We start from the raw sequence: 25898 nt of genomic DNA, 5'->3' as shown, positions 1-25898 counted from the left end.
GGCCTGGTGGTATCAAATTATTTCATTTTACTGAATGATGCAGAGGCCCAGTATATTCACATTATTTAACATAACCACCAATCTGTTACAGCTTAGTCTTCAAACAGGCCGATCCTGGTAAAGTTAGGAGAAAGTAATTATTAGAACATGTTTCTCTTCAACAATCGTACTCAAGAGTGGAAATGGAGGAGAGGAAAAAGGGGTGAAAAGGCAAAGTTCTCCCAAGTGGGGCACAACAGAAACATCTGGAACCTCTGGTCACCTGCTTCCTCTTTCCCCTTGCCACTTTGCAGCCTCTTTCAGTGCTGTCCCTCGCACAGTGCAGCTCTCCCTCAGCACCACCCATGCCACAGTACAGCACTCCCTCACCACCCCTCCCACAGTCTCTCAACACTGCCCCTTTCTAAGCTCGATGCTCCCTCAGTGTGGTGCTCCATCTGCCCTGCCCTTCTCATAGTGCAGCACTCCATGAGCACGCCACCTTCTATAGTGCGGCACTGCCTCAGTATTGCCCCTCCCACAGTGTGGCATTTCTTCAGTACGGTCCCTCCACAGTGCAGCATTCCCTCTGCATCACTCTTCCAATAGCAACAAACAGCAACTCTTGACCAGGTTTATGTGTTGCAGTCTGAAATGAAGCCTGAACCATGACCCTATAGCCCAGAGCATGGGGAGGGGGCAGGGTACTGTTACTGCCCAAGCCATGCCACCATGAACCACACGGGGCAGACTGGCGATCATACTGCAGGCAGGGACAGCTGCAGCTGCTGCTGGAGCCAGAACCAGGGACCACAGTTTAAGAATAAGGGGTAAGCCATTTAGAACGGAGATGGGGTAGGCCATTTAGAACGGAGATGAGGTAAAACTTTTTCACCCTGAAAGATGTGAATCTGTGGAATTCTCTGCCACAGAAGGCAGTGGAGGCCAATTCTCTGGATGCTTTCAAGACCTCTTAAAGATAGAGGAGTCAGAGGATATGGTGAGAAGGCAGAAACGGGGTACAGATTGTGGATGATCAGCCACGATCACATTAAATGGCGGTGCTGACCAGAGGGTCCGAATGGCCTACTCCTGCAACTATTGTCTATTGGAGTCACCAGATCATCATCACACTCAAACACGGGTGGTTTTAAACTGAATAAGGGGGGTGGGGTGTCGAATGGGATAGTGGAGGATGGAGTTAAAGGGAAAGGGTTTCTTAAATGTGTGAGCGTAGAGACAGAGGGGTGTAAAATGAGGGTAGAAGCAATAGGTAGCAAGGTGAAAAGTAAAAGTGGCAGGCAGACAAAACCAGGGCAAAAATCAAAAAGGGCCACTTTCAACATAATTGTATAAGGGGTAAGAGTGTTGTAAAAACAAGCCTGAAGGCTTTGTGTCTCAATGCAAGGAGCATTCGTAATAAGGTGGATGAGTTGAATGTGCAGATAGCTATTAATGACTATGATATAGTTGGGATCACGGAGACATGGCTCCAGGGTGACCAAGGCTGGGAGCTGAACATCCAGGGATATTCAATATTCAGGAGGGATAGAGAGAAAGGAAAAGGAGGTGGGGTAGCGTTGCTGATTAGAGAGGAGATTAACGCAATGGAAAGGAAGGACATTAGTTTGGAGGATGTGGAATCGGTATGGGTAGAGCTGCGAAACACTAAGGGGCAGAAAACGCTGGTGGGTGTTGTGTACAGGCCACCTAACAGTAGTAGTGAAGTTGGAGATGGTATCAAACAGGAAATTAGAAATGCGTGCGACAAAGGCAAAACCGTTATAATGGGTGACTTCAATCTACATATAGATTGGGTGAATCAAATTGGCAGGGGTGCTGAGGAAGAGGATTTCTTGGAATGTATGCGGGATAGTTATCTAAATCAACATGTAGAGGAACCAACGAGAGAGCAGGCTATTTTAGACTGGGTATTGAGTAATGAGGAAGGGTTAGTTAGCAGTCTTGTTGTACGTGCCCCCTTGGGTGGGCAAGAGTGACCATAATATGGTTGAGTTCTTCATTAGGATGGAGAGTGACATTGTTAATTCAGAAACAATGGTTCTGAACTTAAAGAAAGGTAACTTTGAGGGTATGAGACGTGAATTGGCCAAGATTGACTGGCAATTAATTCTAAAAGCTAAAAGGGTTGACGGTGGATATGCAATGGAAGACATTTAAAGACTGCATGGATGAACTACAAAAATTGTTCAGCCCAGTTTGGCAAAAGAATAAATCAGGGAAGGTAGTGCATCCGTGGATAACAAGGGAAATCAGGGATAGTATCAAAGCGAAGGATGATGCGTACAAATTAGCCAGAAAAAGCAGCATACCGGAGGACTGGGAGAAATTCAGAGACCAGCAGAGGAGGACAAAGGGCTTAATTAGGAAAGGAAAAATAGATTATGAAAGAAAACTGGCAGGGAACATAAAAACTGACTGCAAAAGTTTTTATAGATATGTGAAAAGAAAGAGATTAGTTAAAACAAATGTAGGTCCCTTGCAGTCAGAAACAGGTGAGTTGATCATGGGGAACAAGGATATGGCGGACCAATTGAATAACTACTTTGGTTCCGTCTTCACTAAGGAAGACATAAATAATCTGCCGGAAATAGCAGGGGACCGCGGGTCAAAGGAGTTGGAGGAATTGAGTGAAATCCAGGTTAGCCGGGAAGTGGTGTTGGGTAAATTGAATGGATTAAAGGCCGATAAATCCCCAGGGCCAGATAGGCTGCATCCCAGAGTACTTAAGGAAGTAGCTCCAGAAATATTGGATGCATTAGTAATAATCTTTCAAAACTCTTTAGATTCTGGAGTAGTTCCTGAGGATTGGCGGGTAGCAAACGTAACCCCACTTTTTAAGAAGGGAGGGAGAGAGAAAACGGGGAATTACAGACCAGTTAGTCTAACATCGGTAGTGGGGAAACTGCTAGAGTCAGTTATTAAAGATGGGATAGCAGCACATTTGGAAAGTGGTGAAATCATTGGACAAAGTCAGCATGGATTTACAAAAGGTAAATCATGTCTGACGAATCTTATAGAATTTTTCGAGGATGTAACTAGTAGCATGGATAGGGGAGAACCAGTGGATGTGGTGTATCTGGACTTCCAGAAGGCTTTCGACAAGGTCCCACATAAGAGATTAGTATACAAACTTAAAGCACACGGCATTGGGGGTTCAGTATTGATGTGGATAGAGAACTGGCTGGCAAACAGGAAGCAAAGAGTAGGAGTAAACGGGTCCTTTTCACAATGGCAGGCAGTGACTAGTGGGGTACCGCAAGGCTCAGTGCTGGGACCCCAGCTATTTACAATATATATTAATGATCTGGATGAGGGAATTGAAGGCAATATCTCCAAGTTTGCGGATGACACTAAGCTGGGGGGCAGTGTTAGCTGTGAGGAGGATGCTAGGAGACTGCAAGGTGACTTGGATAGGCTGGGTGAGTGGGCAAATGTTTGGCAGATGCAGTACAATGTGGATAAATGTGAGGTTATCCATTTTGGTGGCAAAAACAGGAAAGTAGACTATTATCTAAATGGTGGCCGACTAGGAAAAGGGGAGATGCAGCGAGACTTGGGTGTCATGGTAAACCAGTCATTGAAATTAGGCATGCAGGTGCAGCAGGCAGTGAAGAAAGCGAATGGTATGTTAGCTTTCATAGCAAAAGGATTTGAGTATAGGAGCAGGGAGGTTCTACTGCAGTTGTACAGGGTCTTGGTGAGACCACACCTGGAGTATTGCGTACAGTTTTGGTCTCCAAATCTGAGGAAGGACATTATTGCCATAGAGGGAGTGCAGAGAAGGTTCACCAGACTGATTCCTGGGATGTCAGGACCGTCTTATGAAGAAAGACTGGATAGACTTGGTTTATACTCTTTAGAATTTAGGAGATTGAGAGGGGATCTTATAGAAACTTATAAAATTCTTAAGGGGTTGGACAGGCTAGATGCAGGAAGATTGCTCCCGGTGTTGGGGAAGTCCAGGACAAGGGGTCACAGCTTAAGGATAAGGGGGAAATCCTTTAAAACCGAGATGAGAAGAACTTTTTTCACACAGAGAGTGGTGAATCTCTGGAACTCTCTGCCACAGAGGGTAGTCGAGGCCAGTTCATTGGCTATATTTAAGAGGGAGTTAGATGTTGCCCTTGTGGCTAAGGGGATCAGAGGGTATGGAGAGAAGGCAGGTACGGGATACTGAGTTGGAAGATCAGCCATGATCATATTGAATGGCGGTGCAGGCTCGAAGGGCCGAATGGCCTACTCCTGCACCTAATTTCTATGTTTCTATAACCTGACCTAGAACCAAATCCATGGCTGTGCACTGGAGGGACCCCACATACCTTTGTGTGCTGGCATGAAGTCCTTGGCTTTGTCCTTGCAGTAATGAAGGCAGCAGGAGAGAATCAAGTCATCGTTGTTTCCCTGTTGGAGTGAGAAGAGCACAGATGAGTCCTCCTCAGCTTCACACACGAGCGGGTTAATGTGGCCATTTTGCCCATCAAGTAGATTCTAGGTCGAGTTTATGCTGGGTTATCCTTCTGAAGATCCCCCACCCACCTATCCCATTTGTGGTACTAGGTCTGTAACTGTAATGCAGACCAATGCTTCACTAATTCACAGCAGTCAAACACAACCACGTACTGATTAATGCTTCCTGAGAGGCTTGTCCATCTAGCAGCTACCTTCCAAGTCAGTGACACCTTCTGATGAAGTCTTTGTCACAGAAGACAGTGGAGGCAAAGTCAGTGGATATATTTAAGGCAGAGGTAGATTATTGATTAGAAAGGGTGTCAGAGGTTATGGGGAGAAGGCAGGAGAATGTGGTTAGGAGGGAGAGATAGATCAGTCATGATTGAATGGCGGAGTAGACGTGATGGGCCGAATGGCCTAATTCTACTATCACATGACCTTGTGACCTAATGAGAGGTACCTGTGGGGATAGATGGTGGGTGGAATCCTGAGATGCCTCTGTTTCAACAGAAAAAACATTCATAAAGCGTTCTAAAACATTTGATTGATACCTCTAGAACAAAGAGAGGGATAAAGGTGGAGTATTTTCGAAGAAAATTCAGAGAGGATGGCCTGGGCAAGTGAAGGAAGGGCTGCCAGTGGCAGGGAGGGTGGATGCACAACAGGCAGGAGTACAAGGGGAAGGCAGTTCAAGGGAGAGGGTCAGGGCAGCAGATAGGATGGGATAAAGCACAAAACAACTTGAAACAAGAGATAGGCACAAAAAGCTGGAGTAACTTAGTGGGACGGGCAGCATCTCTGGAGAGCAGGAATGGGCGACGTTTCGGGTCGAGACCCTTCTTCAGAGAGATCAGCTTAATCTCAAACACTGGGAGTTCAGCAGCTAATGCCAATGGTGGGTGAGGACATGGGTAATGGGCAGGCAAAGAACAGGATAGAGTATCATTTGGTAGACAAAAATGCTGGAGAAACTCAGCGGGTGCAGCAGCATCTATGGAGCGAAGGAAATAGGCAACGTTTCGGGTCAAAACCCTTCTTCAGACTGATGTGAGGGTGGGGGGGGGGGGGGGGGGAGCAGGAAGAGGAGGAGCCAGAGGGCTGAGGGAGAGCTGAGAAGGGGAGGAGACAGTTGGGTCTACCTGAAATCAGAGAAGTCAATGTTCATATCGCTAGGGTACAAACTGCCCAAGTAAAATATGAGGTGCTGCTCCTCCAATTTCCGGTGGTCCTCACTCTGGCCGTGGAGGAGGCCCAGGACAGAAAGATCGGATTCGGAATGGGAGGGGGAGTTGAAGTGCTGAGCCACCGGGAGATCAGGTTGGTTATTGCGAACCGAGTGGAGGTATTCGGCGAAGCGATCGCCAAGGTCGCTTGGTCTCACCGATGTAGAGCAGCTGACATCTAGAGCAGCGGATGCAATAGATGAGGTTAGAGGAGGTGCAGGTGAACCTCTGTCGCACTTGGAACGGCTGCTTGGGTCCTTGAATGGAGTCAAGGGGGGAGGTAAAGCAACAAGGGTAGCATTTCCTGCGGTTGCAAGGGAAAGTGCCTGGAGAGGGGGTGGTACGAGTGGGAAGGGACGAATTGACCAGGGAGTTATGGAGGGAGCGGTCTCTGCGGAAAGCAGACAGGGGAGGAGATGGGAGTAGAGTATCATTAGCTGTTTTTCTTTCCCCAGATGCTGCCTAACGTTCTGAGTGCTGCAGCATTTTTGCTTTCATTACTGTATACAACTAGAGTGAACGAAAAGTGGAAAATGGGAGTGAAAGCTCAAAAACAAGCAAGTTCCCACTTGCAGGTGTGTTGATGCTTGGATGCGCTGTGGGTCCAGGATTTCCCACTCCAAAGGGACACCCTTTACTGAGTATGGTGAGGTCATGGACAGATCAACAGAGACTAAATCTTGCAAACACTCCATCACCATAAACACATTTGGATGTGCCGGGAGTGTGGAGGGTGCCGTAACTATGTTAGCGAATCTACATTTGGCTCTAGAATGTCTCACTGGCTTTGCATAAATAATGTAAGTCACAGACTTTCTAATCAAAATCACGTAAACACATGAGCGGACCAGGCACACAATGAGGGTAACCTCCGTCACTCTGGAACACACTATTTTCAGCCATTCCTGCCCCCACACAGCATCTGACAGGAGTTACCAGCTGGAGATCAGGAGGAAACACTGGATGGTTTACTCTGTTCCCTGAAGTTAGGTTGATGGGGAGGAATATTAGGGGGGGGGGGGGGATTGAAACTCCAGAAGTTGGCAACATGACTGAATGCTAGTAAAGTGTGTCGCTGTGTTGACCATGTATCCAGGAGACCTGATAAGACAAAAGCCTCATGCAGCTCTGAGTAGGTTACACATTTAACCTACAGGGTTGGTTACAAGTTTATACCCATTCCCTGCACATTGATGATGCCAGGAGTATGAAGCAAAGGCCAGCCATCACCCGCATGGGAGGGCCATGATGGATTCATGGCTGTTACTGGATTAATGTCCCGAGCCCTAGACTCTTGATGTTTTACATGATTGGATTCCAATGAAACTAATGTCTCGGTGACATCATTTACTCATAGTTCATAAAAGGTCACAAAAATATACATTACCTCACCTTGTGATGACTGCAGCCTCAGAGTTCAGCAATAAGAAATCATTAAATAGAACAGAGAATAAAATAGCCCGTATTTAGCAGCATCTCTGTGTTCAGTCACTGAGGAGAGGCTGGTGTGCATTTGAACATCTCGGTGGGTTGTTCTGTTCTAGTTCCTGTCAAAGGAGCCTGCAGCTGGCAGTGGGTGGCCCGCAAACCTCTTTGGCAGCTCTGTCTTTTCCCTGCGCCCTTGAGGCTTGCAGGAATTTCTGAAGAATTCTTGCATTGCCTGGGTTCTCTGCAAGCAAGGACCTGAACAGCTATTGTTATTCTCACGACACCTACAGCGTCATAGAATTGTACAGCATTGAGACAGGCCCTTCAGCCCAGTGTCCACGCTGATCAGTGATCACCCGTCCACATTAATCCTATTATTCAGCTCTTGGTTCACAGCCCTCAATGCCAAGGCGATTCAAGTGCCAATCACATACTTCTTAAATGCTGTCAGCAACGCTATCCATCACTCTCGCAGGTATTTATGTACTTGCCACACACTGCATGAAGAAGACATCCCTCAGATCCCTCCACATCTCTTCCCCCTTACTCAAACTCCATGTCTTCTAATTTTATGTGGAAACCCGTTTCCTGCCATGTACCCTAGTTATTCTCGTATTTTATATACCTCTAATCTCTCTCTTCACCTCCTCCGCTCCAGGGAGAACAGACCCAGCCTCTCCACTCTCTCCTCGTAATTGAACTGCTCCATCCCAGGCAACATCTCCACCATCACTTCCTTCCTATGGCATGGTGACCAGAACTGTGTGCAATACTCTGGCTGAGACCACCACCGCAGCTGCCGCATGACTGGGCAAAGTGCAAGACCACCTTTGCTCATCAAACAATGTAACAATGGCCTCCCCTTTGAATAAAGGGGAGGCCATTTAAGACTGAGGTGAAAAAACTTTTTCACCCAGAGAGTTGTGAATTTGTGGAATTCCCTGCCACAGAGGGCAGTGGAGGCCAAATTACTGGATGGATTTAAGAGAGAGTTAGATAGAGCTGGCGCCGGCAGTCCACTGAAAATTCGCCTAAGTGGGACAGGCCTTTTAACAGGAGGGCTAAATGAGACCATGATGTGTCCTCGGCAAGTAGGATTAAGGAGAATCTTAGCATTTCATACATCCATAGGACCACTCAAGGACAAAGGAAGGAAAGTGTGTCTGGAGCCAGAGAAAGTGGGCGAGGTAATGAATGAGCACTTGGCATTAGTACTAACCCAGGAGAAGGAAAGGATGATGAGATTAAGGAGGGTTATGCCAACATTCTAGGAGGCACAAGAGACTGCAGATGCTGGAATCTGTAGCCAACACAAAAAGAGAAACTGGAGGAACTCAGTAGATCAGGAAATATCTGCAGAAGGAAATGGACAGTCTACATTTCAGGTTGAGGCCCTTCATCCAGACTGTTAGTGACTTCATCTAGACTGTGGGGAAGAACCACACCGCTTGTTTCTATCTCCTCCCCAAGATTCATAAGCAGGACTACCTGGTATGTCCCCCTGTGTCTGCCTGCTCTTATCTCACTGAGCTCATCTCCTCATACCTTGACACTTTCTTGTCTCCCCATAGCCCAGTTCCTTTCCACCCACATGTGGGGTACCTTGCATGCTCTCCACCATTTCAACAACTTCCAATTCTTTGGCCCGCACCGTTGCTCTCCTAGATCAAGGATCTCTCGACCTGAAACATTGACTGTCCATTTCCTTCAACAGGGTCTGGCTGACTGCTGACTTCCTACAGCTGCTCTCTTTTTTTGCTGATGATATTCTGGGGCATATTTATATCAGGAAAGAGATGCTGTTGGGTTTTTTGAAGAACATTAAGATGGATAAATCCCCAGATGGCAGAGATCTTCGTATCCTCTTTAACCCAAAGGATTGAGAATACCAAATATTCTTCCTTTGTTTAAGTGCAATTATAGGCTGGTGAGCCTTATGTTAGTGGTCTGGAAATTATTGGGGAAGATTCTTAGCGGTATGATTTACTCACATCTGCAAAAGCAGGGACTTATTAGGGACAATCAGTATGGCTTCTTTAGAGTAGTCATGTCTCTAAAACTTGATTAGGTTTTTTGAGGAGGTGATGAAGATGACTGATCAGGGTAGTCAGTGGATGTTACATATATGGTCTTTAGTAAAGCATTTGACAAGGACCCCCTGTGGTAGGCTGATCCACAAGATTAAATTGCATGGGATCCTGGTAGATTAGTTTAAAAATTGATTTGGCCATAGATGTCAGAGGGTGATGATGGAGGAGTGTTGTTTTGACTGCAAGTCTGTGACCAGTGGTGCTCTGCAGGAATCACTGTTGTATGTGATATAGAGATATATCTATAGATATATCAGTTGTACTGATATAAATGATTTGGCCAAAAATGTAGGTGAACTAATTAAGTTTGCAGTCAACACAAACATTCATGGAGTTGTGGATAGCGAGCAAGGTTTTCAAAAGATACAAGCAGGATTTATATCAATTGGAAATGTGAGCAGAAAAATGGCAGCTTAATTCAGACAAGTGTGAGGTGTGGCACTTTGGGAGGACAAATGTAAGAGCAATGGTAAAACACTGAGGAATATCAATGTACAGAACGATCTTGGATTGAAGGTCCACAGCTCTTTGAACATAGCAACACAAATAAGATTGATAAATAGGGCATACGGCATATTTGCCTTCATCACTTGGGGCACTGAGTATAACATTTGGCAAGTCATATTGCAGCTGCATTAAACTTTGGTTTGGCCACATTTTAAGTATTGTGTGTTCAGGAAAGATGTGGAGGCTTTGGAGATGGCCCAAAAGAGGTTTAACATGACGTTGTCTGCATTAGAGAGTATTAGTTATAAGGAGGGGTTGGATAAACTTGGATTGTTTTCTATGGAGTGTCCAAGACTTAGGGGTGACCTAATGGTAGTATATACAAATATGAGAGGCATAGATAAGGTAGATACCACAAGTCTTGTTCCCAGGGTGGAAATGTCAAACACTAGAGGGCATAGATTTAATTTGAGGGTGGGAAAGCTTAAAGAAGGTTTACACAGACAGTGGTAGGTGCTGGAACGCGGTGCCATGCCAGGGGAGGTGGTGGAAGCAGATATGATAGCAACATTAAAGAGACAATTAGGTAGGCACATGAATAGGCACCAAATGGAGGGATTCAGGTAATTTGCAGGCAGGTGGAAATCATTTAGCATCATTATTGGCACAGACATCGTGGGCCGACAGGCCTAACCCAGTGCTGTGCCGTTTTATGTTATAAATCAACCATTAAACTACTCTGCTCCGAAGGGGCATCGTCAGCCCCTCAGGCCCTTCCTGAGATACCACCTCTGCAGTCTTTCCAAAATCTTGAGTCTGTCCTAAAGGAAGGGATCCAGAATGAGGCACATAACTGCAAGCAGGGCTAGCCTGTGACTAATGAAGCGTGACTTACTTAATTTTAAATTCAATGCCCCTATTTATAAAACCTTGGTCCCATTTACTTTCTTAACCAGTTTGTCCATTTGCCCTGTATCTGGCAACATGCACCTCAGTTTGTGCAAACCCTGTAGCTGTTATCATTGAAATGTATTGCCTCTATTTCACCCTGAATGTTCAAACATACTAAAATGTACCCGCCACACATCTGCCCATATTATCGACGCTCTCCTGTAAACTGTCCAACTCAGATATTACTGTAATGTTGTCTGAATTGTCTACAAACTCCAGTCGAGATCATTTATTTGTTGTTGTCAGCGCTACAGAGGGCAAAGGCTTCTTTCTGAAATTATGCATTGCCTTGGATAACAAAACTCAAAATGGGGCCATCAACAAAGGTTCTGGCAATACCTGTAAAATCAGTAGAAGCAGCAATGCAGCTTAATACGGAATACTGAAAGTAAAGGCAAAGATGCTCAACCTGTGCAGAATCTTGGCTAAACCACAGGGCATGAGGCAGGTTTGGCATCTTTAATATAAACAGTTAGAAGCATTGGTGAAAGTATAAATATGTTCCACAAGGATGATACTACAACTGAGTGATTATACTGGCCTGGAAAGATTGAACAAGCTGGGAGTTATTTTCCCTCTGGAGAAAGTCTGAGGTAGATTACACGCCTGCTGTATCACTTCCTTTGTCTTAACAGACTTGAAATTAAAGCCATCTTTCCACAATTTGTTTGATTACTTTATGATTTTCAGAACAATCAAATTACTTTCTGATTTGAGTAATTTATGTACCTGGATATCCAAATCCCACATTCATGTCTGTCATTAGGAAAAGAATTGATTAATCTTTCTTGGATCCACAACGGATGAACTCCGTCTTTGGCATGTTTAACTCTATTGCACAGCTTTCCCTGTTCACTTAATTTGTCTCAGTCTTTTGGTAGCTCTCTCTCCCCAAATGTGCCTCCTAATAGTGGTATCTTCAAACTTGGATATAAATCTCTTTATTCCTTCAACTGTCATTGATAAGTACAGTAAAATCCCAAGGCTCTACCACTAATCCATCAGGATCACCATTCTGCTTATCGGAGTGCCTTCCTGTCTCTACGATTCCTTGCCTCTTACAACCAATTCAATCACTAAGCTCCCTTCAGCTCCCACCCACAGGTGACCCGTGTCAATCCTGGATTTTGCCATGACCACTCAAGTTCAGACTTCACATGCTTAGTTCAAATATAGAAAAGAGAGCTGACTTTCAAAGATTCAACTGTTAAGTGCCGATCATCTTCAACAAAAGAATGCCATGGACTCCACAGGGCCAGCATGGAATTGAAGGGCCAAACTGCTTTGTTCTAAACCATAATTATGTTATGATTGTAACCACCCACTTAACCAGACCAATATTATACTACAGGGGCAGGTCAGAGATTAGAAATCCTGCAGTGAATGACTCGCCTCAAAGCTTTTCTGTTATTACTGGGCAGAAACAAATGTGATGGAATACTCTCCACTCGCCCAGGATAAAGGTACACCCATCAGGGCTCAGGAGGCTCACCAACATTCAAAACAAAGTACCCTACTAAACTGATACCGATTCAAGGGTCTCGGCCCAAAACATCACGTATTCCTTTTCGCCAGACGCTGCCTGACCTGCGGAGTTACTCCGGTATTTTGTGTCTATCTTCTTAAACGTAAGTCAGTCCGTCCACTGTGCCTGCAGTGTGTACTGTCTCTCAGGCATTAAATTAAGTCAGGAAAGATCCTCTGACAGCTTTTCCCAAACCCATGCCCTCTTTCATTCGGAAGAACAGGACAGATGGAAACAGCCTTACTTGTTAGCTGCCCTCTAACTAGGAAATACATAGATAATCCTTCTTCAACAATGGATTATGAGTCCCAACCTAACAGCACTGCACCACACAGACAGCTGTGGCTGAAGGCAGCCCTCAGGGTGTGCTGTGGCATCCTCCCTCTCTTCTCCGAGATGTCTTCTCGGGATCTACATTCCAGTTTTCAGAGTTCTAAGGTGACTGAAGAGACCAATCTGGATTCCACAGACACCTCCAATGATGGGGTAGGAGATGCCTGAGGGGGTGGTGGTGTGTGTGTGTGTGTGGGGAGGGGGGGCGAGGGGGTTAGATTGCAACGTGCAATCTGCCCTCTGCTACTTTGCAGGGTTTCTACCTGCTCCTGATGCATGAACTGGAATTCAAATGCTCCTTTTCCATTTTGAGCTATCATGGGCCTGTAATCCTCAGCAGTTATTTGGGGTGCTGCATGTTTTAAAGTTCGCTTTATAATACAGACTTGAGTCTTTTTCCTTAGTTGGCCTGACATCGTCATGTCAGAACTAAGAACAGTGTGGTTACATTTTGAGAGTGGGTGTTGGGCATGAAAACGACGTGCTGGCCAGTGTAATCAGGGCTTCAAAGCTTGGATTGTGTGAGTGGGAGAGGACACTGACATTTGTTTGCTTATCCTTCCACTGCATTTGAAAGATTTTGGGGAGATTACATTGGCATTTTCCCCCAGTGACTTGAGATATCTGCAGTAGATAGTCCAGCACTCAGTAATATCACCAGGCGAGCAGGGATTACTACCAGCTGTTAGATCAGGAGTATAGTGCCAAGTTTGTGGTCTTAGGATTCCTTCAATCAACATTAAAAATATTTGCTAAATTGGATTTGTTGCACATTTGTAACAGGTAAGGTTTGGATGGGTGATGATAATGAGTGTAAGAGGCGCCTTGGAGCAAAGTTAAGTGGACAAATGCTTCTACAGGTGAGAGCCAGCCTTCATTGTTGCCTTGAGGTTTCTCTAGCTGCAAGGTTCCAGCACCAGGCAACAGCAGCACAATATCATGAGCAAGTACAGGGAAATTCTTCAGCAGCCAAATGTTCATTGCTTGCACTGCACTGTAATGAAGGCCACATGTGGCTGATCCAGGCCGTGTGGTTCTGTAACTTCAGAATACTGTCCAGATTAGATTTCAAACTTTCTTGCAGGTGTTCTCACTCCACCTGCAACTAATTTCAAGGAGTCCTTATGCAGCAGTAGTTGAAAGTCTTTTTTGTTGGGGGGCTGGCAGGAGGGGGAAGGGGGAGGGGGGAAGGGGGAGGGGAGAAGGGGTTTGCTGAAAGAGTACACATTTTTCCAAGAGGCTCCTGTCCCCAGAATGTGTCTGTGTTGCAGTTTATATGTTGCTGGAGTGTGTACATAAAATCTTTATTTGAGCTCTGTTTATGGCAATGGCTTATGTGCCCCCAGTGAGGCACACTCTGAACAAATGGACAATAAACACCTTGCAAGACCATGGAGTTTACACAGTGACTAGATGTGCCAGAGGCAACAATTCTGCTGCACCTCCACATTGCGGTACCCAGACTGGAGGCTAAGAATGGGGCCATGTAACAGGGCAGTCCATTCCACACAACACTCTATGTGGTTCTCACTGCCCTCTCCACTGGTAGTTGTTACTCCCACGCTGTTAATAAACCTGATATGAAAGGCATCCTGTGGATGTTAAAAACATCTACGGGAGTTAATCAGTGCTGATGGCGGCAAATAATGGTGTGGGTTTAATTTGCTCCTCAGTCTAAGTTATGGCTGCAGTCCCTGTGCTGATAACCCATTTGAGAATCCCTTCAATCCAGAGGCACACATATGGTTCCTTATGCTGGTGCAAAGCAATGCTTTCTGCTCTACAGCAGTCACCGCACTTCACTGGCTGTGCTGCATTTTGGAGAGACGAGAAGGATGCTGTACAAATTGGAGTCTTTCTTTCTTCCAATTCTGTGCAATGAGATAAGGTATACCAGTTGTAGTAGTGTAGCTGGTAGAGCTGTTGCTTCGCCGCTCTAGAGACAAGGGTTTGATTCTGACCCCAGGTGCTGACTGTGTGGGGTTTGCACATTCTCCATGTGACCACCTGGGTTTTATCTGGGTGCTCCAGTTACCTCCCACTTGCGGATTTATAGGTTAATTGGCAGCTGTAAATTGCCCTTAATGTGTAAGGAGTGAACGTGAAAGTGGGATAACATAGAAGGAGTCTACAGGTAATCGATGTTCATCGTGGACACGCTGGGCCAAAGGGCTGTATGCTGCATCTCAACTAAACTCAACTAAATTATGGACTGAATTACTGCCTTCTACTTGATCCAATAATTCTTGATGGAGCATAGATGGCGTGGTGGCGCAGTGGTAGAGTTGCTGCCTTACAGCGCCAGGGATCCGGGTTCGATCCTGACTACGGGTGCTGTCTGTACGGAGTTTGTACGTTCTCCCCGTGAACTGCATGGGTTTTCTCGGTTTCCTCCTACACCTCAAAGACCGGTTTGTAGGCTAATTGACTTGGTATAAATGTGAATTGTTCCTAGTGTGTCTAGGTGTTTGGCTCTTAGGGCTAAAGGAATCAAGGGATATGGGGAAAAAGCAGGAACAGGGTACTGATTTTAGACGATCAACCATGATACTGAGTTGGATGAGGGATACTGAGTTGGATAAGGGATACTGAGTTGAATGATCAGCCATGATCATATTGAATGGCGGTGCAGGCTCGAAGGGCCGAATGGCCTACTCCTGCACCTAATTTCTATGTTTCTATGACCATGTTGTGCTGGTTCGAAGGGCCAAATGGCCTATTCCTGCACCAATCTTTCTATGTTTCTGTTTTCTATGATAGTGTTAGTGTGCGGGGATTGCTGGTCAGCACAGACTCGGTGGGCCGAAGGGCCTGTTTCCACGCTGTATCTCTATACTAGTCTATCAGATTCCAAATTTCCCGTAAACATGTTCACCGTCCAAGTTTTGTGTTTTTAGTGCAGTGGCCTGCTAGGAACTGGAGTAATAGAGGTGAGACCAGCTCGGGGCTCTAGGTTCCCGTCTCCAAACACAGCTGCTTTTGTAGACACAGGGGACTGTAGATGCTGGTTTACAAAAAAAATACATAAAGTGCTGGAGTAACTTAGCGGGTCAGGCAGCATTTCTGGAGAACCTGGATAGGTGACGTTTTGGGTTGGGACTCTTCTTCAGACCCACTATGTTGGAGACAATTCCACGCTGGCGTAATTCAAATAAATCTAGAATAAAAAAGCTAGTATCTCGTTTGAGGTCCTTATTGATCACTGAGAAGGGCTGTCATTCACCTACAGTGCATTCAGAAAGTATTCAGACCCCTTCACCTTTTCCACATTTTGTTACGTTACAGCCTTATTCTAAAATGGATTAAATTTTTTAAAATCATAAATCTACATGCAATACCCCAAAATAAAAAAGCAAAAACTGGTGTTTAGAAATTTTTGCAAAGTAATTAAAAAGAAATAACTGAAATATCACATTTACATAAGTATTCATACCATTTACTCAGTGATTTGTTGAGGCACCTTTGGCAGCGATTACAGCCTCAAGTCTTCTTCAGGCCAAAGAGTTCAATCTTGGTTTCATCAGACCAGAGAATCTTGTTTCTCATGGTCTGAGAGTCCTTTAGGTGCCTTTTGGCAAACTCCAAGTGGGCTGTCATGTGCCTTTTACTGAGGAGTGGCTTCCGTGTGGCCACTACCATAAAGGCCTGATTGGTGGAGTGCTGCAGATATGGTTGTCCTTCTGGAAGGCTCTCCCATCTCCACAGAGGAACTCAGGAGCTCTGTCAGAGTGACCATTGAGTCCTTGGTCACCTCCCTGACCAAGGCTCTTCTCCGCCGATTGCTCAGTTTGGCCGGGTGGCCAGCTCAGCTCTATGAAGAGTCCTGGTGGTTTCAAAGTTCTTCCATTTAAGAATGACGGAGGCCACTGTGCTCTTCGGGACCTGCAATGCTGCAGAAATTGTTTTATACCCTTCCCCAGATCTGTGTCTCGACACAATCCTGTCGGAGGTCTACGGACAATTCCTTCGTCTTCATGGCTTGGTTTTTGCTCTGACATGCACTGTCAACTGTGGGACCTTATATAGACAGGTGTGTGCCTTTCCAAATCATGTCCAATCAATTTAACTTACCACTGATGGACTCCAATCAAGTTGTAGAAACATCTCAAGGATAATCAATGGAAACAGGATGAACCTAAGCTTAATTTTGAGTGTCATTGCAAAGGGTCTGAATACTTACGTAAATGTGATATTTCAGTTATTTATTTTTAATTACTTTGCAAAAATTTCTAAACACCTGTTTTCGCTTCTTCATTCTGGGGTATTGTGTACAGATTGATGATAAAAAAAGAAAATAATTTAATCCATTTTAAAATGGCTGTAATGTAACAAAATGTGGAAAAAGTGAAGGGGTCTGAATACTTTCTGAATGCACTATATATGTGACTCCAGACCCTCAGCAAAGTGGTTGACTGTAACCTTCCCTCTGCAAGCTACTCAGTTCAGGGTCTGTGAGGAACGGTCAAGTAAAGCTGGCCCAGCCAGTGCTGTGTGCTTCCTGCAGAGAAATCCCTGTGTGCAAATTGGCTCACGGTTTCCTTACACAACACCCATAAGTGGCCCAGAGATACTGATCGATAACTCAAAGGACACGACGGTGGACAAGTGACTTGAGTTTCGATTGGTTTATGCCGTCTGAGACCTGGTTTGGAGCTTCCTCCAGTGCAGAGGCAGGCTTTGCCTATGCTCTCTGTAGTTTAAAAAATGAGTTGTCAGCTAATTGAAATCTAAAATAATTTAGTGAGGATTGACAGGATAGATGTAGGGAAGATGCTTCTCTGTGCTGGGTGTCTCAAACTATTTGACTCACTCTCATATTAAGGGAATGACCACTAGGCGCATAGTTGAGAAGGCTCAGGGTCAAGCTCCTATCTGCTGTGGGACAAGATTTTGAGAGTTCAGCCCTTGGTTGCGTTTTTGAAACAACTTTGTCACTTGTATGACCCAAAACATTGTCTGTCCATCCATCCACAGATTGGGCCTGACCCACTGAGTTCCTTCAACACTTTGTGTTTGTTTTGATTCACTCACCGCTTGCTGAGAGCTGGTGAATCTGCACTGGCTGCAACAGGAGGAAGGGGCAGCCAGGGGCATTCTTCTTATCGCTCTGTGGTATTCCTTGCTTGATAGTACTTCCACTGTTTGAAGCGATTGGAAGCCAAGGCTGAGATTTCTTGCATCGAACCAAACAGTGCAAGTACTATCAAGCACTAGTGAGGGTGAGACTCTGAAGAGATTTGAAGCCAAGGCTGAGATTTCCTGCATCAAACCAGAGTCTCACTCTCACTGGTTCCAATTTCTTGCCCCACAACCCTGTGGACGATTATTCCTCCTGGTTTCTTGGTCTCCTTGAACTTACGTGTTCTTTCATTGCCTACCATGCCTTCTGTTTTTGAGGCTAAATTGTGGGATTTCCATCCCATCCCCCTACCCACCTTGGTTACATACCTGCTTCTCTAAACCCATCACTTGGGCCGAGCTTTTGGTGGTCTGTTCTGTGGCTCATTGTCAGACTACTAGGACATGTCCTGGAAAGTAATGCTATGTTTAAGAAAGCATTTCATACCGATTGTTCCATTGTTTGCTCAAGTCCTACCAGATCAATTACTCCTAGTGACACAAGGCACTACAAAATCTTGGCATCTGGAACAAAAAATAAACTGCTGGAGGAACATAGCGGGTCGGACAACATCTGTGGAGGTAGAGGGTTGGTTGACATTTTTGATTGAGACCTTGCATCTGGACTGAGAGTGTACACGGAAGAGAGCCAGTCACCTCTGTATACTATCTTCCCTCTCCACTCTCTGTCCTGTTGCAGGTTTTCAAGATGAAATGTACATCATCCCTTTGCCTTCACAGATAGTGCCTAACTCGCTGAGCACCTCCAGTGGTTTGTTTCTTACAATCACTCCCTTGTACCTTGTACTTCAGCATTGGTCTCAAACATCTTAATGTGCCTTGGTAATGACCCCAGCATCCACCAGCTTCAAGGTAAGAGACCAGATTTTTCTTTGAATTAGTGCTTACATTTTATTCCCAAATGGCCTGGCCACAATTTTAGGATTGTACCTCTTGGCTTAGATTCTCCCATCGGAGGGAAGTGTTTCCCAAGTCTGCCTATGAAAGTGTACGTTGTTTAAAGAACACTGACAGATGAAAGTGGGCTTTGAATAACTGAACGTCCAGAGTGATTTTCCTTTGAAGAATGAAATTAGGACAATTGCTTTTCAAAGTCTCTCTGAAGCTGTTTTTACAAAACCCGTTCATACCTGCTGCAGGCTGGGACATAGTTGCAGAACAGGATTAAGCAATTCATCAAACCCCTAGCACTGCCGCCTCCCAGATCTTAATGAAGAGAAATTCATAAAGTGACAAAAAACACAACTTTTTTTTTTAAGTAAGGTAATTTATCTTGTGCCTAGAGGGCAAAATTTCTGGATCACATTGCTCTAGACTTGATCATGCAGGCTCCGAGGGCATCAGAGGGGGGAAAAAATACTCGGATAGAGCCAGTACCAACAAGGAAACTCTGAAACTACTCACACAAAAAGGCAGCTGTGTAGATATGAATAAGAGCTTCAGATTTCATGAGATATTGAACAGCCTGTCTGCTCCTTCCCATGCAACCAAAAAATTGACAATATTTATCACAGAAGACATGACTTGAAGCCCGAAACCTTCAGTGCTCAGACTATTCCTGAAGGGATATGGCGCGAGCTTAGCAAAGCATCAAACCCTTATGGATTCAGCCTCAAGCCCGACTGTGTGGCCTTGCATGGTTACAGGAACTGGATATGCCACCTTTTAGATGTTGTAGCTGACCACACCGTACAAGAGACTTGGAGACAAGCTAATTTTGTTCACCCTGGGCAAACATGCTTGACTGAATAAGCCATTTGACTGTGTAAGAGCTTGTGTAAAGCAATGAGAGGTTACAGGACATTAGGGGACTGGTTTGGTCTTCATGATAATCCAGAAACCTGGTCACAAAAGACCATACTTCATGAATTCAATTGTAAATGCACTGTGAAATATGAGTTGCTGAAGTCAGGATCTTTTGTACAGCACTATATAAGGCAAACTGTGGACAGAAACACAGAAATAAAGCAACAGATCTGTAGATCCATTTTTGATTGTATTTGGAGAGGTGGGAATGTTCTCCAGGTTACAGGCTTTCTTTGAAGAGCACCAATGGCATATTTTACACCCATCAGAACAAGCAGTACATGAAGCTGGATCGATGCCTCTATCTTATGGTCATACATTGTTCTCTCAGTGATGCACTGAAGCTTTGGCTTCCCTGAAATGCTCAACTCCTTGAGTGGGTCAAGTTGGTGTGGAGCACCAGGCTACAAGTTGGTGACAAGAGAGAAGGTGGTGGGGGGGAGGGTTGTGTCAGTTACCTGTTGTCCTGTCGTGTCTTCGCTCCTGAACGCAATTGACTCCAGCTCGTTACCTCTGCTGGTTAGAGCCCTCAGGCACGAGTCCCGAGATTCAAACCTTTGTTCCAGGAAGTGAATGGCTTTCTTGGCTCTCTCCTGCACCAATTTGGCATGGTTTGCACCGTGGTAGTCTGTGTCTTGGCCTTTAGCCAGACCATCCAACTCATTAATCACTGAAACATTAAACAGCACAGATAGTCTGTCAATTCTACATCCAGTATTTGAAAGGGCAGGAAATAATCCAAAATTTCACTATATTAACATTTCTAGTGTGAGACTACACAGACACAGTGAAATCTTCCCAGAATATATATAGTTATAAACTACCCGACACAAGTGTATGCAGAAGTGTAGTACCCAGTGAAGTGACACTGCTGAATTCACCAAAGTATTTCTGAACTTCAGCCACAGGACTGCAGCAAGATGTTGCTTGGGTACGGAAGCTCTTGCTGATCCTGCCAGCCTAGCCCGTTGAATGAATTAATCATTGCAATGCCAAACCCACTGAGGTTCAAAAAAACAATCTGCCGGTGAATCCGTGAGTGAAGGAGCAAAGCACTGCCCGTTGACAGATGAGACACTATCAGAACTTTCAAAGGTCCTACACCAGACCACAACACGTTCACTTTCTTTCAGATTCTGAATTGACTGCTGTGTTTTTGAATCCTTTTACTGCATCTCCCGGAGTCAGTACAACACAAGTGGATTATCAGGACACAAGGTTAACCAGCACCAACTGCCAGTCAAAGACGACAGAGAGTTTGCCCATCCAGTCTGCAGTCAATCCACATACTCTTGTCAGGCATCTCGTTGCTTATATCATTCCCACATCATCATGGTGAAAACCTGAGTGAAATTGATTTCAAAGCAGAGAAGAAAGCTTAGAAAGTGGAGCAACATCTGAAAGGCACCAATACAAAAAAGTGGCATTGTTGCGCCTTCTTGAGAAGAACCACGACCCCAAGTGGTCAGGCCCAACACACTATTTACTTCATGCAGGAAATCCCGCTGTAACAATGAAATACTGACAGAATATGTTTGCTGTGAAGCCCCACCTAGACTAGAGACCCCAGGCAACCAACACGACGGCCACAGTTCCCTCCGGATATGGAAAAACAACAGCTACACGTAATAGTGCGTCAATAAAAACTGTGCTATAGATAAGGGGCAATGCATCATGCACACCTCTATTACTTGTGACACTTCCTCCAAAATGGCTATTACCTGGAATTATAGCGTGGTCTGCAGAAACAAAACTAGAACTGACACCTACCAAAAGAGGACTTTCACAGCTTGCAAAAGTTAGCTTATAGAAATTCCCAGCTTTTCTCCCGGAATCCTTATTTCCACGATATTCTGGGAATGTTCCAACTGATGCCAATCATCCTCTTTAGCAATCCAAAGTATTTACCCACTTCCCAACACACATACACAGTTGGTCATCAAAAATATAATTATATTAAAAGACTGCAATTAGTCAGGCAGAGGCAGCATGTGATGTTGCTACTGGCACTGATTGCTGTGGCACCCCACTTGTTACAACTCGCCAAACTAAAAATAACCCAATTATCTTTAATTTCCGTTTTAGTGCTCTCTCTAGGCTGATATATTCCCTCAATACTTCAAGCCCTCATCTGTGCTGTCACTTTCTACTTGCACATTATTTGGAAATCAACATACTTAACATCAACTTATTTCTATCTATCCTGCGAGTTCTTCAAAGAATTTGATACATTTGTAAAACAATTTCACTTTCGTAAAACCTTGTTGACTTTGCCTAATCTTATTATAATCTTCCAAGTGTCTAATTATCACTTCCAGCAGTTCCCTCCAAAGCAGGATAACTTGCTTGTGCTTTCTTGTTTTCTTGCTCCCTCCCTGCCTAAACAGTGGTGTAGCATTTGTGTTCTCCAATTTGACCTTCCCGAAAATAGCGGATATTTGATGTTCACAGCCAATGCATCTACTGTCTTTGTAACCATCCCTTAAGAACCCAAGGACAGTTTGGTCCAATGGACTTTTCAACTTTAGGTTCATTACTTTGACCTTCTATATATTTTCTATAACAATAACAAGCCTTTTAAATTGCTCCTCCTCTTTTATATTTAAAAAAAAAGATAAGTGAAGTGTAACATATCCCAGGTTGTCAATGATATAAAGCTAGGTGGTAATGGGGGGCCTGGGGAAGATGTGGAGATGCTTCGTAGCGGTAGAGGCAGATTAAATGTAAAAGGTCGGACATGACCGATGGGATATAATGTGGAAAATATCGCACAGCCAGAGAAGGAGCTGGAGGAAAAAATATTAATAAAATGTAAGAAGCATATGGATTAAGGCATGGAAGGCTACGGACCAGAGTCATACAGCGCAGAAACAGGCCCTTCAGCCCAACTCGGGGCCCATCTAAGCTAGTTCCATTTGCCTGTGTTTAACATGTATACCCCTAAACCCTTCCTAACCATGGATGAGCCATCATCTTATTAAACGACAGAACAAATTTGAGGGGCTGAATAGCCTCTTCCTAGTCCTGTGCCAGGAACTGCAGACTTCTGTTCTTTGGATGATTGGAAGAGCTCAGATCATCTTCCTTTGAGTTGAGGTGATTGAGAGAATAGTTAATGTTTGAGTTTAAAATTATAACAGGTTTTGAGCATCTTTCACCAATTTACTGGGTGGTGGGCAAGGCTCAAGGCCCTAAATATAGAACATTTTCTGTCAACTCCCATCTTTTCTCTAGTTCTTCCCTCATGTTTCCAATCCTCTGCCAGTGGAGGTGATTTCTCCCAACGTACTTTCTCAAAACCTGTTATAATTTAAAATAAAAACATTACATATTCTCCAGGACTGGGAAATGGGATTGGTATGGGTGAAGATTAGTACGGATAAGGTGGGCCGAGGAGCCTGTTTCTGTGCTGTATGTCTCGATTGATCCTCGCTGAATAACGTATCGTATAATATTAATGGATATTCCGGATGGCAAACAAAGTGACTGCAGCTTGGATCAGTACACTCCTCGAGGGAACAATTTAACTCTCCAGATTCTGTGATATCATATAATTTGAACATTAATTGTCGATGTACCATGAGGGAAAATGTTTAAAACTCTCCCATCAATTTGATTTGGGTTTGTACTGAAGTGAGGCAGACGGGGAGGCAGGCACCTGTTGCAGTGCCTTGATTGAATCCATTTAGCTGTCTGCACTAATCTGAAACAGGTGAACAATTTGTTAAAAGTATGATCTGAAGATTTATGGCAAGGGCAGTACTTTACAAAAATGGCACATTGTTTGCAGGGAATTAGACTGGCCTTTGTCAATGTCAGATTAGAGCCAGATCAAAATGGAACACTAAACAGGTATTCTATCACACTTTGAAGTACTCTTTATTGGTCAAAGTCCAGCAGCCTCATTGAGCGGACACCACATGTTCACTTAGGTTCTCCAAGGCACTTTGATAACCGACCAAGAATCAGACATAAAATGAGAATCAGATTCCATCTTCAGGGGTGTCCCTGAAAGTGGAAAGAGAGTTTAAAATATATAGTATTCTTGGATTTTAATTCAAAAGAAAAACAGTTCAGCTGTTGAGGAGTAATCACCTAGTCCTCTCTTGAAATAAAACCAGCTAAAATAATAACTCGATAAAGAGAGAAAACTAGAACAGCAACTCTCAGAAATACTGGCAGTTTTCTGAAAGGACTGGTGGAAGTACTGGGGTAGGTTACTTGAAGGAGGGTGGGAGGGAGTTAAGATGAAGCATTTATTCCTTCCAGTCAGCTTTTCCAAAAACAAATACCAACCTGATATAGAATACATTAAACATTTCTCCTGGGACTCAAATTTCCAATTTTTGTGGCTTGCACATATCACAGTTAGTGCAATATCCAATGGAATCACACAGAGATAGCCCACAGGAGCCTTAAGCGATTAAGGAAAACACTGACCGTTCGAGCAAATGTACCACTCCAATATACAGCCTACCGCTAAATATGGTTTTACAAGTGAAAGGATAGAGAATTAGTTAAAACTAAATTGACAGGTAGTTATTCAAATTGCTGTAAATTAGAAAGTGATGTTCCAGGGAGATTATTTTCGCAGTCCAAGTGAATGATTTAGACTTGAAAGCTAGATAATCAATTTTGCAACCCATGGTTGGGAATTTGAGCAAGAGGCAGGTGATGAAGCCAACATTGAGGAAGAATGCAGCACACGTGAAGAGGCTTTAGCTCACTTTTAGGAAATTGAACCGCACAGTATTGATTATGTTGATGGATTTTGACAGGAAATTCGTGAAAAAAAAACATGGTACAGTGAACGGATCAATAAAATCATTACTGCAGGTCAGCTGGTGGACTGAAATATGGACAAGGTATTGGGATATCGAACATGAAATTCAAATGGACTGAAATTATGATAAGTATATCAATATTTCACCTAGTCAGATAACAATGCACAATACTGGTCTTCTGATTTAAAAAAAAGGTGAGAGATACACAGGAAAAAGACAAGACACGTTTGAGAGGATTTTATCAAAGTGTGACTAGAGGTTTCAGGGAAGACCAAGCAGTGGGGATTATTCCGGCTGAAGAGATGAATGACAAGCAACCTGATAGAGATCTTCTAACAGGGCAGATGTGGGGGACGGCCAGAGAAACCACAACTGCCGGACAAACACAGAATCCAATAGTGAAAAATGGGACATGGAGCTTGGTTCAACTTAGAGGATTTCAAAAGGAACAGGTCCACCAGGGTGAGAAGGAAGAAGGGAAGAGAAAAACCTTTGAAAGTCAGAGATGAGGCAACTCTTGGAATGTAAAAACACCTGCACGGATGAGATGAACTGTTCCTGTGTTTTGTGTGTGCAAGAAAATTCTATGAAATAAAATTTGAGAGCCTCCTGAATTTTCAATCAGGCATTCTGCTATCCTTTAGAGAAGGCAATTGTTTCCTTTTATTATAACATCTTATCTTACTTTCAACTAATTCAAGATTTGCTTCCACTATAAATTGTCTCCTTTAATCATGAAAAGGAAGCTGTTAATAAGCATCCATGCTGGTTTCCATTAATTCTACAACTCATGAGACAGGTGCCCGTACTGTACATAGAACTATAGACATAAAATGAGTAACTCAGCGGGACAGGCAGCATCTCTGGATAGAAGGAATGGGTGACGTTTCAGGTCGAGACCCTTCTTCAGACTGAAACGTTGCCCATTTCTATCCAGAGATGCTGTATGTCCCGCTGAGTTACTCATTTTGTGTATATCTTCGGTATATACCAGCATCTGCAGTTCTTTCCTACGCAGGGAACTACACTGGGATAGGGACCACTGGCTATACAAATAGAAATGATAAATAGGGTGGATAGGGTGGGTGGATAGGGTGGATAGAGGGGCTTCACACAAATGAAAAAAAGGCACAAATCATTCTTTCCCAAATGAAAAGGAAAAGAGCAAAAATAAAAACTGCAATAGGTAGTAAAGATGAAGGGAAATCAAGAGAGGTAAATTAAATCATCAAAAAATGTGAGATAAATACAGCAGTGCATGCTAGCATGTGGGTCTGACTATTTGTTCTTAACACAAACGTATGACATACTGGGAACAAGCTGACTGAACTGTTGTTACAAATTCAGTTTAGTGGTATGTTATGGTAGTAATTACTGAGGCACACTGAAAACTTCCAATAAATGCTGAGGATGCTCAAGAGGTCAATCAGTATCAATGGAGAGACAGTAACAGTTAAAATTCCAGATCAATGACTTTTCATCACAACAGGCTAAGAAAACAACAATGTCTGACGTTTTAGAGATGGGTTGGAGAGAACAATGGAAATGTTTGCAACAGGGTGAGGCGTGCACATCTGCTGTCGTTGACATCCATAAAATGACAATGAATGTTTGTTAATTGTATCTGCTGATCCAAAGCTGTGTGAACAGAAGAAGATGAACAACGACTGAAGAGGAATAAAAAATATACAAGGCGGAACTGTGAGATGCAGAACACAGG

General features: G+C 44.1%; 1 protein-coding gene across 1 annotated transcript in view; it reads right to left on the bottom strand.

The window, feature by feature from the left end:
- The window catches only part of smg6 (SMG6 nonsense mediated mRNA decay factor), a 293373-nt gene that overhangs the window by 2860 nt on the left and 264615 nt on the right, over positions 1-25898 (bottom strand). Inside the window, exons 17-18 of the mRNA XM_033045897.1 lie at positions 19853-20064; positions 4323-4404 (exon numbers count right to left, since the gene is read on the bottom strand). Coding sequence (XP_032901788.1) covers positions 4323-4404; positions 19853-20064 — 294 coding nt within the window. The remainder of the gene's footprint in view (positions 1-4322; positions 4405-19852; positions 20065-25898) is intronic.

Source organism: Amblyraja radiata, chromosome 28 (genome assembly GCF_010909765.2).
Source record: "Amblyraja radiata isolate CabotCenter1 chromosome 28, sAmbRad1.1.pri, whole genome shotgun sequence".
Taxonomy (NCBI): domain Eukaryota; kingdom Metazoa; phylum Chordata; class Chondrichthyes; order Rajiformes; family Rajidae; genus Amblyraja; species Amblyraja radiata.
Note: the sequence above shows the minus strand (reverse complement) of the source record. Positions and strands in the feature narration are given on the sequence as shown.